The sequence below is a fragment of the Dromaius novaehollandiae genome, chromosome 5 (genome assembly GCF_036370855.1).
Source record: "Dromaius novaehollandiae isolate bDroNov1 chromosome 5, bDroNov1.hap1, whole genome shotgun sequence".
Taxonomy (NCBI): domain Eukaryota; kingdom Metazoa; phylum Chordata; class Aves; order Casuariiformes; family Dromaiidae; genus Dromaius; species Dromaius novaehollandiae.
Genome location: NC_088102.1, coordinates 27,755,606 through 27,770,064, shown reverse-complemented (window position 1 = coordinate 27,770,064; position 14,459 = coordinate 27,755,606). Strand labels below are relative to the sequence as shown.

Genomic DNA, 14,459 nt, shown 5'->3' with positions numbered 1-14,459 from the left:
TTCTTTCCAGCATCATTACATGTTGGGCAAGGAGTCTGGTCCTGATAATCAGTCAGAAACACCTCAAGCTTTGAGGCTTTTATGCACATAAATATGCATAAACTGCCTTTAATATGCCTTCAATTAAAGACATTTCTTGGAGTTCAAGGACTGGCTACAGCACCCAGGAGATACATGCTCTCCCTTTGCTGGCGAGGTGGCCCCTACATGCTGCCAGGTTTTACCAACCTTGGTCTTTTCCCCTGGTTAGGGGTGGGTATTCCCCACAGTGATTTCCTAACCACTCACAGGACAGATATTTTCAGTTCCCCTCTCTTGTGACTGACTAGCTCCTACAGCTTGCAAACCAAAACAGTATGGTTGAATATCACAGCGAGCCACCTTTGCATCAAGACAACAGTGTTTCCCTGCTCACCGGCCCCAGGCAGCCTTTGGCTTGGCCTCTCCACACACAATTCCCAAGCTGCATAAGGCAGGTGAGGAGTGTGTCTTTGCCTTCCTTCTTCTCACACAAAAGAGATGATTTAACAAGAGGCAGATGCAATCTATATTTGGAATAATGCAGGGGTCATTTAAAAAAAAAATTAAAAGAATCGCTCTCCTGTGTCCTATGCAGAAAGGATGCACACTACACAGTAACGTTCCCAGCACTTGTTCTTTCTGAAACTGCTGGTGTGACCACATTTTCAGCATGCACCATATTCTACACTGTAATGACAGAAATCAAAATAGAAGCATTTCTGTCATTGTAGATTAAAAGAGATTTTACTTTCAATTTCTGAAGCATTTTAGACAAAACTTTCCTTCTATTTTCAAGTCAGAGAATACCCTCTCATTTAACTACAGAAAAGCTACAAGTAGTGAGTAGAAGGAGACAGTTTTTCCCATCTTGGATGTACTTTAGTGCTTTTAAATGATCAATTAGGCAATATTTGGGGTCTTGCAGGGTTTTTTTTCCCTAAAAAGCAACATTGACACTGAAATTCCTTGTACAGGCCTGTTCATTATAAAGAACAAAGGTACCATTTTGTTTTCTTAATAATAGCAGGAATCAGAGAGAAGGTAAATTCTTTGCTCATTTCCCAGTTTCTTCTATTGCATTTCTGGGTCACAATAAATACTAGACCAACCACTGTTCATTCCAAAAAGCTTTCTCTTGTCTGTTTTTCTTGGATTACATTTCCAAGCTCAAGCAATTTCTTGCTCTCTACTTGGCCTTTTGACAGTTTTGTTTTGCCTATTCCTTTGCACTTTAAGCCAGTACCCAGAAAAACACTTTGCCAATACAGCTGTTTCTGCCCAGTCCTTTAAATGGCCCATATTTTAGGTGATGGCTCCTAATGCTCTAAATGGCTTATTCCAAATTGGAGCTTAAATCTTATTACTTTTCCTGAACGAAGGGCAGCTCTCACACTTACAAACTTTTATTACCTAATGTTCAACATACTAGTAGTAAGAGACCAACTATGCCTTTGAGGACATAATCCAATAAAGAAGTTTAAAAACAAATACAGATGCATATAGAGAGAAGAAATTTAGATTACATATATTTTCACTATGCTTAAAAAAAAGGACTTATGAAAAATAACTTTTGTTTTTAACATCAAAAAAAAGCAGAAATCCGGTACAGTTGGAAAAGTGTATTTCCTATTAGCAACTATGAGAAAAGTACAATGCAAAGGTACAACCACGCAACAGTAACTGCAAAAGATCCTGTAGCAGGAAGGAAAATGAAAAGAGGTCACAGGTGATGGCATTAGGGGACAGCACATGAGTATAGAAGGACTGTGTCAAAGTAATGCTTGTCATGGCTCCCTATGACCCCACAAGAACCTTTTCAACCAAGATAGGCCTTATTCATTTGCCCATGCTGCAGAAAGTGAGGAAAGCCATCAGGACCACTGCTGGACAGTTACAACCGAGTCTACCAGGAACGTACATCTAGAAAAACATCAGGCACCATTTTATAACTCAGGATGGTCCAAACTACACCACCCCAAAGCTTTGTGATTTTTTCCTGTTCGCATAAGAAGAGCTGACATAGTGATAGCAGCTCTGTGTTGCAGGCTGGTCTAAATATACGGAGAGCTTGTGGAGATATTAAAAAAACTGTAAGAATGGGACTTAAGGCAATAGGTAGAGAAGAAAAATTCGGGTGCTTGAACAGCACATATGGCCTGAAAAGTTGTCCTCTGTCTTCCTGAGATGAAGGCAGCAGGCTAGAAGTGCATGCCTCATAGGTCAGATAGTGCAACGACTGCCAATCCCACTGTGCTTTCTATACGATGTCATGACAGAAATAGAGTTTCCCCATTGAATATGAATGGTCATTACATTGCTGTGAGCCTCAGTGTGGTGTCATGATCCTGGCAAAATATTAATTTCAGATTCACTCATGTTGCTCCATGAGACAAATATACTTCCCGGACAGCAATGCTTCAGGCACACAGGTTCAGCAAGGAGGTTTATATCACAGATTTTGTACTGTTCTAAAAATCGCAGCCTGCCTAACAAAGCAGAGAAGAGAACACCTGGTTCCTTGCTCCCCTGCTTCTCATTGCCCACTGATAATTTTCAGTCTTCAACTTTCCCATCCTTAACAGAGCAGTCAGTGAGCAAACTAGTTTTATCTCTTTTCCTGCAGAAGGCTACTTCTTCTTAGTTCAAGGCAGAGGATTAAAAATCTCTAGGCTTTTTTCATAAGGAGATTTGCCCGAATTTCCCCTCCGATTTCCAATCTGTGTCCAACCAAAACCAAATATTTAAAGAAATCATTGCAAGGTCTCCAATCATAGTTAAATAGGTCAACCCTTATGATAAGACAGCAGTATCATGGATATTGCATCTTCACCAAGAAAACTAGGTAATACAGATGCTAGCAAGGACAGCAAATAGCCAGCAATTTATCAGTTTTATACCATTTTCTCCTGTAGCATAGAACATACTACTGATTTAAATATTGACCAACTCTCAGTCATAATGAACAGCCTACTTCTCAAGCAACTAGAAAAGACATTTTAAGTTCCTGTGGAAAATGCAATCAATTGCATCACATCTGGATAACCTCTAAACAAGAAATTTTCACCATGAGATCCAACACAAGCGTTGTAGAGACTGCAAATATTTGAAAAACAAGATAGTCTATTTAGGCTATTCACGGTTCTGCCCATCAGTTACAGCATCAGTTTTAGGATGCATCTGTCTTAATTGCCTGACATGAAACTTCAGCAATCATATATAAGATCTATTGTAAATAAGACATCCTCATGTTTCATTTACCCATTTGTTTTTTAAATTCTATGCACAAGAGTTTAACAGCATTTACAACATCACACTGAGCTGTAGAAGAAAATCACAATTCACATCAATGTTGCCAAAACTGTATTTGAAATGAAATGTCATTTTTTTCCTTGGTGCTATAGCAAAAAACTGTCAGTCCTGATTGCAAGAAATGTAACAGGAGTCTCATCCAGCAAACAACTGGTGGTTACCATCATGTCCTACAGACACAAGCCCTGAAATAGCTGCATCTCCTATACATTCTAGTCGAATGTTAAAAGGAAATTAAGGAAGCTAAAACTGAAGAGTACCTTACATAAGATGTTCAACCTAATAGTCAAAAATTCTTTAAACACAATCAGAAGAAGGTAAGCTGCTAGAGAATCAGTGGGACTGCTCAATGGCAAAGGAATAAAAGGGGCACACAGGAATGATAAAGCCACAGAGAAGCTCAGTGAAGTCTACTACTGAAGGTATGGGGGAGATTACCACTTCCAATGCACTCTTTGCAGCAGACAGGTCAGATGAGCTACATCAATTTTATGTAAAGGTACAAGCAGTATTAAACCAAACAGATAAATGAGATATTAGTAAGTTACCAGGACTGGATGGCATTCATCCAAGAGTTCTGGAGGAAATAAAACATGGAAAAGCAAAATTGCTAGCCAAGGTGTGTAACTACCATTACACATGCTCACTGCTGCCAGTGTCTCTCCCCTCCACAAAACGGGCTGCAAACGACAACCTGCTGAGTCTGATCTCCATCCCTGGTAAGATGGTAGAGTCTATAATAAAGAACAGGACTTCTGAGCTCATGAAAGAGTCAGCATCCTTTCTGTGAAGAAAAATCCTGCCTCACTAACTAGCCAGTGTTCTTGAAAGGGGTCAACAAGCAGGAATATAAAGGTAATACATATTTGGATTTTCAAAAAGCCTTTGACAGTGTTAAACATCTACAGTTACAGAAGAAGCTAAAGTTGTCAAAGGACTGGATGAAAGAACCTGTTACAGACTGAAAGTTGGTTAAAGGGTAGGAAGGAAAACATAGGATTTAGTAGACAAGTTATAAATACAAAAAAAAAAAATCCATTAACATGATTTGGTAACGATAGACTGATTCATTAGTCAGACTGATTCATTAGTCAAAAGGTATTTAACTGCCAAACAGATCAGACATATTTAGTGTTATGAGAATTTTTTTTAAAAAGCTGTTTATTAGCTAGTATGAAACAAAGGCAAGAGGGTTCTGAATTTTTATTTCCTAAATTGCCATTAATGTAAGCAGTTCAGTATCTCTGGAAGTTAAACAAGTTTGATGCCAATCACTACATGAAAAAAAGATGTGAAGTTATTCTGAATTATATCATTACCAGCTTTATTTCCACATTTCATTTCAAGCACTGACAGAAAACCAGCACACTAAATACAAAAAATGAGAGAAAACATATATTTTATTTGTATTGAGGCAAATGGAGTTCAATCTCATTTAGATAAAAGAAATGGAGAGCATCTGATATAATCAAGTTTCCCAGAATTTACAGACAAACAGGAAAAAAAAATTCATGCTTATCACACCAATATATGATTGAATTTCCTATGTCCAAACATTTTCTCTCTTTCTTGCTTCAGGCTTGGCACCATTTTGTATTATCCAATACCACATTTCACATCTTTACTTGCCAAAGTGTCATATCACCTATGTAAACATCTGTTGCATGTGTAAACTTCAAAAAGCAAATGGGAAAGCCTATTAATTTACCCCCAAAAATCAGATATGAACTAAGTATCAGGTTAATTACAGCATATTCTATATAATACTGTTTCAACAAGAACGGCAGCCTGTTGAATTCATAACAAAAAGGAAGCAGAAACAAAAAGCGTATGTGCAGTGTCATGCATTAGTGTAATGACCTTGTAAGGCATTATCAAAAAAAGGTAAATATATTTTTTAAAAGCATACTCATAGACAAAAATCAAAGGCTGTACTTCTCGTCAGTTCATTTTGGTAGTGTATGGTTTCTCTTAGCTCAAGCTAAAAATAATTTTTGAACATATTCATTTGTTACTGTTTTTCTGATAATAGATACTTTTGTCAAAAATACAGCATGTGGATTCTAAACTTTGCACAATAACAGGGTTTTTTTTTTTTTTTACTTTTTTCTATTCAAATTCTTTACATAGAGAGTAAGAAAAACTGTGCTCCCAAAGAATCGAGCAGGGTGAAAGGGAAGAGGAAATACTTGAAATTAAATAGTCCAAAAACAACCAGCACATGAACAATAACTGATCATTGCAGAAAAGAACAGTTTGGCAGACTAAGTCAGAGGAGTGAGTTAATATTATTGTTATATGGTTTTTATTGCTTCTTTGTCCACTTCTTGCTCAAATTGAGTAAACTAAAGTAGTCATATGGCAGTCTGGAAAACCTGGTGTCACCAAAGATTTCCTTTATTGTTCAATATGCCCTTGTAGTGCAAAGCAGAATCAGCCTCAGCCATTTAAAAAGGAAGGAGAAATCACATTTCAAAGTTGTTATAAATGTTTTCAATGTAATTATAGTATTACAGTAACCAAAATGACTGTTCTTTTTCCTCTAAATATAATCTAATTAAACCTCCTACCTGTTGTGGTTTTGGTTTTTTTTGGGTTTTTTTGTTTTTTTTTTTTTTTTTTTTACACATTGCAGGTTACATTAAGACATTTGCTGATAAAAGCTTTTCTTTGAAAACAACACTGCTTTAAATTTAGTCAGGCAGCTTGTGCATATCAGAGCATTCTGTCAAGAAAGACATGGAAAAGGGTGAAGGAGAAAAAGATGAAATTAGCTCCAGCTTATTTGTGGTTTTAATTAACAGCAGAATCTCAGGCAGCACTAGAGACAGCAAGTTTCTTCAGATGATCCATAAATACTTGCAAGCTGACATCATCTGTAAGAATGGGTGCTCCAGACTCCTACAGAAGGAAACAAGGAGAATATATTATATTTATTGTGAAGAAAAAACATTTTTAATGTGCAGTATGTTCTATTAAATCAACACTTTATAAGTTTAAAAAGATCTTAGAAACACATTATTGCTGACATACTCTGACAAAAAACAGGCTATTGTAAATTTATATACATTTTCATATATTTACATAAATTGAGGCATAAACCACAACTCCATTCTTTCCCCTGTTAATGCATATTGCAACAAGTCCCAGTGTTATGAGATAATCATACAAATCCAGAGCTTTTGATAGCTGCCAAATGCTGACTTAAACATTTTAAAAAGTGAATAAAACTTCCATGCAACAACTCCTATATCATCCCTATCACAGTGGAGCAAGACAAAGATGAGAGAAACAGAAATATGCAAGTGACATAACCAGTAAATCCTTATCTATCACTGAAGCCCAGACTTATCAAAATGACAAATGGAAGAAAAATCCACTGCGGGTCTGATCTGACACTAAGCGAAGGTCAATTTGTTTTTTCAAGGGAAGCTGGGCCAGTCCTTTCCTACAGCTCTGTGCCACCTCAAAGAACCACAAAAACAACTTCTGAAGGTCATACACTGCAAAATCAGATCATAAAAGATGAAAACCCTTTTTGGAGAGATTTTTGCAATTTACTTTTTGACCTCAGAAGGTTCTTTTTTACTATTATTTTTAAGCAAATTCCCAGCCTAAATGAAACAGGAGAGGTGAGGATTCTGCAAATGTTAGATAGTAACTCTCTCAAGACTTCTGAAGTAAATCTGTGATTACTTCCATTTACAGATATATGAGGAATTCCTATAAATCTCAACAAATCAATCATTTCAAAGGTACTAAGCACCCACAATTCCAAGTGAAATCAGAGCTGTCCGAGCCTTTACAAAACAGAGACAGGAAAGTCTTAATGAGGAGGCCCTAAACTGGTGCTGCTCCTTTTTGAGAGCCAGCGAAAACCAGATAATCATCAAAGGACAAATCCAGGAGCTCTAAGAGTTCTTGCTTCACTGCATTACGCTTAACACACTACACAACCTATGTCAGGGAAGACCCATAAAGTTGGGTCTGTCTATCAACTGTCGGTGGCAGAGTGAGAATAAAGCACCTTCTACTTCCAAGACTGCCAAATGCCAAGTCTGAACTCTCCTTACTTAAGAAGCTGCAAGGGAATTACAAGTAGCTTAGTTTTGGGGCCAGATATAACTCACCACCTTGTGTCTTACACATGGGAGTACATCATCCTCTAGTTAATATATTGCCATTGCGGCTGTTAAACCTCTAGGAAAGGAGTCCCCTCACAATTACCATTAGTGTGGCAACCCAGGGTACCTAAAACCAATACATAAGCTCTGCCCTCGAGGCTGAACACCGCCTCCACCCAGGTAGCTCTTGTCACCAACAGTAGGTTTACTTTGAAGATTGGGAACAGCTCATTAGAGTAGGCAAGACAGCAGAGTATTTTATTTGCTGGGGAATAAAGCAAAAAATCAGCAGGGTCTTGCTGTACAACGCACAATTGCACAGATCACCTTAAGTTTTATTTTCTGTTCAAAAACAGCTTACTATAATATCTCAAAATCTTGAGCTAAGACATACAGTTAAGATTTAAATTCAATTAAACAGTGGTTTAGCGATAGCTAGTTGGGCACCTGATAAGATTAGTACCATTGAACTCCTCTTTCATTTTAAATTGCAAAACTCCCCATAGTCATCAAGACAAAAAGAAAAAAAAAAAGCTGAAAATAATGGCATGCTCAAATAATCTTCAAAGACTACCAATACACACTTCCAAAGTATGCAGAATGAAACTGTATGATAAATGGTTACAATTATTTTCTGAAAACATTTTAAATAAATATAAGGCAATTATCTGCTGAAATTTAGTTTTTTGGGTTTTTTTAATATTATAAATAAAATTTTTTCTAATCAGCTCATCACCCCCTGAAACATGGTTTCAGTGGTGTGCCAGTGCCCTCCTCTGGTCAGCGCGGACTAAAAATATTTCCTGGAAACTTTCAGCTTACACAAAAGTCACACGAAGTGACATGAAACAATTCAGGAAGCTCAGGAGAAAAACATGAGCAAAACTAGTTCAGTTTAAAATTTTCCCTCAACAGTCACATTTCTGATTTCATAATTTTTACTTGATTCAACTTTATTCACACAAAAACCATGGGCTATTATGTTAAGTACAAACATGGCAATGCCCCTGGGAAGGTTAACGCAGCTTTTCATATGTTACCCTAGAACAGAATTCTTTACAACAATAAAAAGAAAGCTATCTTTTCCTAGGTACATCAGAAAAAAAAAAAATCTCACTTTAACTTATTGAGCATGAACAGTTTTCTTTCAGATCTGTTCAAAGATTGTTTTGTATTTGCATTTAAATTTGGAATACTATTTCATTTGCTTACTAATTAAGTAAGCAGGAAACACACCATGAGAAATTTCAAAACTTCAAAATTTCTATGTAATGCTTGGATAAAAACTAGATCTTTCAAACTATGGGGTTTATTTGTGTGTGTGTGTTGTGGTCGTAACAGGACAAAGACAGAGAGACCAACAGACTGCTGGTTAGGATACTGACTCTGGAGGAAGGACAGCCAGGTTCAAATCCTGCTGACCTGATCTTATACTAAGGTGATCAAGTATTTCCACTCTGGAACTCAGCACTCTTTCCTGATGACAATTTCACTGCATCTGATACATCTCTATGAAAATATACCCTGATAAATCTTACCTGACAAAAATTACTGTCATAAAATTCCTGCAAAGCTCCATTTATTAATGACTTGAATATTGTAGGTCCTTTAGCAAAATACTTGAAAAGCACAGTTGACACGCAGGTCCCAGGAACTGCTGCATTTATGTGTCGGAGGCAATCACACTTCCATGACAAAATTAGACTGCACTAGTGTTCACCCACAGCAGCGTTTCTCTTTCTGCTATAAAAGCTGAACTTAGAAGGAGACCATGGAACTGAGATGCAATAGTCAAAAACATAAGCTGCTGCACAATTTATCTTTTGAACTCAAATATAACTTTCCTCCTAGAGATAACATTTGAAAAGCTGAATCCTCACCAGAAGGGACAAAAAAAATTCCAGGAAACACCAGTAAATCAGTACTGGTGTACTTTTCAGTTCTTGCTTCATGTTAATCTCAACATTTACTTGCTGTAGTCAAAAAAGCTGCACTGGTCTTTATTTGTGCTAAGTACCCTCATTCCAAACAATTTGAAGGTATCTGTCTAAGACAGATGGCTAGACATGAAAGTAGACTAACTGAAGCTGAAAGCAGCAAAACATATCAATTTTTTTTTTGAAGGAAACAGGAAATCCATTCTTTTTAACGTTAGTAATTCTGACGGCATCATGCCAATACTCCATTTCTCCTCCAGTTTCAACATTTGACATTATTACTTACATGTACACAATGTCTCACCTGATTTCTGAAATAGAGAAATGGAAAGCAAAACTATTTCATGCATATAAGCTTCATCAGCAGATTCATACTTACCTGTCCCCACGCATACATATTGTTATGAGTCTGAGAGGGATTAACTTTTGAAAGCAGGAAACGAGCCTTAAAAAAAAAAAAGGGGGGGTGGATAAAAGGCAATACATTAATGTTCGAAAATAAAAGATTTTTTATGCTCAGAAAAAAAAAAATCTGTGTATGAAAATTATAATATACCATTTCTCCTATTTTCAGATTAAAATGTGCACAGTTGCCTATTTAGAAGAGCAAGCAGAGTAGCCCTCTCTAGAACAGTAACTTCCTGGATTCTATACTTCTAATGCATAAATGCTAACAATTTTGAAAAGTAACAGAAAATAAGATTTTCCTCTTTTTAAGCACTAGCAAAACAAACGTGAGTATCAATAAAATATTAGTAAAAAAGATTTTGAAAAAATAACACTAAGAATAATTCTACTGTTGATCCAGAGACTCTGACAAGGCTTACCTTTTTGTTCTGCACATCTCATACAAGGAAGCTGAGAGTCCAAGCCAGTGTAATTAAATTAATAATAAACAACAGGATTCATGAATTAGGCAAAAAGGTACCATTAAGTATCAGATAAGATACTGTTAAGTATCTGGCTCTGTCAAAGCTTTAAACTTCCAGATGTTAACTTACAATTTACATATATTTTAGCAGAGAAATGCAAGTTTGATATATAAAGTCTCTAGCTATTACTAAATATTGCTTCTTAAATTATATAATACATATTTTACCATACCTGGCTTCCTCCATGCTCTGTATCAATGTATCTGGGCATCGGGAATCTGGAATGGAGAATTTCTTGGGCATCATCTATCGGAGCTTGTAGCAAGTGATGAAAGTTTTCATATTCTGGCATGTCTTGGTAACCTGATTTACGCCACTGAGCTATGGTCTGGAGATTGGGGGAGCAAGGAAGTACAGAATTGATTCATCAATCATTCTTAGTGAATAAAAAAGCTTTTCAGATAAGAATGTGTCATTGCTGACCCTTCTCTACCTCTCATTCCTTTCTACCCTATAGCATGTAAGTTAATTTTTAAAAAGCCTCTGTAAATATAGGCTCTAACAGGATACGCAAGTAACAAACCACTAGGTTTTTTTTAAACAATACAATGTTTTACATAAATATTTCTTTTTTTTGACACCCTTTGTACGCTAAACATTTAGTCCCTGAGCTCTGACCATGAGGTCAGAGAATATTATTTACAGTTCTCTAATGTGCACTTTTATGACACATCAGAAATAAATATCTGAATTGATATGCACTTTCAGGGGTCACAGTGCAGCCTCCCCACCTTCTAGCAGTAAAGCTGGCTGCTCAAGACTAGCTCACTGATACGAGCTGTTGGAAGGAAAGACCTGGACGGAGCCTCAGCAGAGGTTCCCCCTCTTTCACTTGTGAGCTGCTTTTAAGCTGCGGCTCTCACGCTTGGTCCCTGCCTGAGCTACATTGCAGTAGCATTGCAGCCACACCTGCACCTGGCCAGGTACCTCACTGATCTGGACCATGGCCTGTAGACTTTCTAGCCTGAACTCCGATTTGCCCCATCACTATCACTGGGCTGTGGCCAACCCTAGTGGATCCCTCCTTACCCGACCCTGATCTTGACTTGCTGACTCAAGTCGCTGGCTTGACCTCAATCCTGCCTCACCAGCATGGACTTGTCTGATGATCTGTACTTGTGGCTGAACTACCTTCACCAGGCCTGCCCTGCTCACCTTGCTCGGGTCAGCGCTGTGGGACAGGCCCTCACTGCAGGGGCCATTGCCTCTGCCTGCCTTGTTATCATGTTCAGCTCCCAGCTCCTCTTATCTGACGGAGCAGCCTGTCCCTGCTGCTCCCTGACAGTGTCTTACAAAAATACAGAGAACATTTTTCTACTTTAAAAAGTGCTAAAGTTTAGTAAATATTTTTAAAAGTGCAGCTAGCAGGACGTGATCCAGAACAGTATTTCTCAAACTCTTAGCTGGGAACCCTTTGTGGCTGCAGAGCAGTAAAAAGGACCAGCTCAATTCCTCCTGGACAGCAGAGCAAGAGCAAGTCATAAGCATTTATATCACTGGGGAATGTCAATCTACTCAACTGCCAGAACAGTTTAGTTCCTCTAGGATAGTACAGATGAAGGGTGACCGTAATACATGGTGTTCTCACTCTCCTAGCCCCAAAGAACTAATCCGCTGCCAATCCAGAGGCCTAAAATAAGTGAGTGAAAAAGGCAAGGGGAGGGGGCAGAACTGTAAAAGAGCAAATAACACTTTTTAAAAGTTGGAAAAATACTGGCCTAAAACAAATAACCTCATACTAAAGCTAATTTGACTTAAACTTATCATAAAAAACAGGACCAAAATAGCTAGTAATGACAGGTACCTGTGTATGGGACATGTTAGGCTACAAATGTGAATTAGAAATTCAGGAAACCTTTCAAGTTTAATGGTACCAGTCACGCAGATGAGGTCAAGCACTGGAGTGCTTTTAAAACCAGGGCTTTACTTTCATAATGAAATATTATTACAAAAAAATGGAATATTTATATAAGAAATGATTAATCTTACCTCTCCATGATAAATAAGGATCTGGAAAAAGGTGTCCATAAGGAGGATGCGATCTGGCAAAATGCTGCTGCTATCCAGAAGAACAGGCTAAAATAAAAATAAATACGCATACAAAAAGAGAACAACATACCAACCAATGCTGAACTCAGCAGTCAGATGGCACTACAGGCTCTCTCAATCAGTCACTGACTCTTAGGAACTTTTAAAATCACTTACTAAAGCTCCATATTTGTTCAAGTTATACATCTGCAACCCATACAATCTCATTCTGAAGTTATCCAGCTTGATTCTGAATAATAATTTCATGAAAGTGATAAAAATGGAATCCATGAGCTGAGAGCTATTTCATTATTATGCATTCTTCCAGTCTTTCAAGAACCTCTGTTTTTACCCATGCAATGATATTGATTTTAATGATACTTCAATGTCTAAAGATTCAGTGGTTATTCAAACATGGGATTTGGGTGTTTGGAGTTTTTTTCAGTCTTGTCCTTGCAGCTATTATTACTCTGTGTGTGCATGTGTGTGTGTGCGCGCCTGTGTGTATACATACACACAGACACGCACACCTATACACATCTGTATATATACACACAGACACATATAAATATATATAGTAATACTCATGATTTATGAGTTCTAATGTAATACTTAAATCTTCAACGTTGTAATTCATCTCTTTACAGGTGGTGACATTATGTTGGTGCCATATGATTTATTTTGATCAATCGCATTAGGGATACCAAAAATAATAATTATTACAAGAACTGGGAAAACAAAACATTAAATTAGTACTCATTCTATACTAAGGTGTCAGCTTCCCCTTTGATCAGGTGGAGCTTGATCGTGTTTCCATCACTCACATAACTAATTGTTATTTATATACGGATGAATGCTCTCACACTTGTGAGTAGATCTCCACAAACTACCTCATTACTTTAATTAAAATTCCACTTTAAAACCCCTTTTCTTCTGCCATGACATAGCCTATAAAATCTTGACAAAATCAGGGTTCCAGTGTGCCAAAACCTTGCCTACTGTGTTAATTTTCACTGTCTCACGGTTTCCTCATTCTCTTCTACCTATCAAATTCATTTTGCAGTCTCCTGTGTTACACTTCTATTACATGCTTTTTAGGAGATGATCTTAGTATTCTGGGTTTGTACAGGATGTACCATGATAAGGTCAAATGCAAGGTTCTGTAACAAACCTATACATTATGATAACCACGGCAAAATCAGAAGCAATCCTTTCTGGATAAGGGTACTAAGGTGGAGAGAGTTTTGTACATTTCCAAAAACAGATTTCTTTCAAAATCTACTGAAAAAGTACAGTTTGAAATAAAAACATTTTCTGTTGTGGTTTACATTCTGGTGCCACAAAAACAAAAGCAAAACTCCTAATGATTTCAAGAAAGTAAATAAAAAACAGATTCTTTTAACCTACAATTATGTTACATAGAATGATACCTCTGGAGGTCCATTGAAGGAGTAGGCATAGAGAATTGGCTGAACCATGATAAGTGACTGGGTTAGATCTTGACGCATAAAATGATGACGGTAGTATGAGCTCTCATCTGGACTGTTGTTAAAAACTTGTAAGAAAGGAGATCTTCTCAAGTGAAACATGAACTGCAAAAAACCCAAAACCAGCTGATTTGAACTTTCACAGGTAAAAAGGAGGATGGAAAAAGGAGAGAAAATGTTTTTCACAAAAACAAACCAGATGAGACTAATGCCACTGCAAAACTGAATTTCAAGTCCTTTAACATTTCTGACTTGTATAGGCACCTTGACCAGATACACAGATATATATATATAGAGAGAGAGAGAGAGAGAGACACCTCAGAATGGCCAAAAGTTTAACAATTCTTCTCCAGTACTAACTGATGAAGAGTATATCTGAATATTGCTAAAACCATACTGCAAGTTGTACAGTTCCTATGAGAGAGGCTGCTTCACTTGAACACAAAGCATTATAGCAAGTTAACAGTTTAAAAGAAAAAAAAAAATTTAACCACAGCAAAGCTGAACTTTGTTCGTCAAAATGGAAGAAGCAAATCCTTTCACTGATGAATCAGCCTCCCCATAGCAGTTAACAACTTCAGGTAGGTAGGTAGGTAACTTCAACAGACATATCATGGAAGT

General features: G+C 37.2%; 1 protein-coding gene across 1 annotated transcript in view; it reads right to left on the bottom strand.

Moving 5' to 3' along the window:
• Nucleotides 1–4,712: 4,712 nt before the first annotated feature.
• SEC23A (SEC23 homolog A, COPII coat complex component) overlaps nt 4,713–14,459 on the bottom strand; it is a 30,248-nt gene continuing 20,501 nt past the window's right edge. The window contains exons 16-20 of the mRNA XM_026120379.2: nt 13,782–13,943; nt 12,313–12,399; nt 10,496–10,651; nt 9,771–9,836; nt 4,713–6,231 (exon numbers count right to left, since the gene is read on the bottom strand). Of these exons, the coding sequence (XP_025976164.1) occupies nt 6,142–6,231; nt 9,771–9,836; nt 10,496–10,651; nt 12,313–12,399; nt 13,782–13,943 (561 nt within the window). The 3' untranslated portion in view covers nt 4,713–6,141. The remainder of the gene's footprint in view (nt 6,232–9,770; nt 9,837–10,495; nt 10,652–12,312; nt 12,400–13,781; nt 13,944–14,459) is intronic.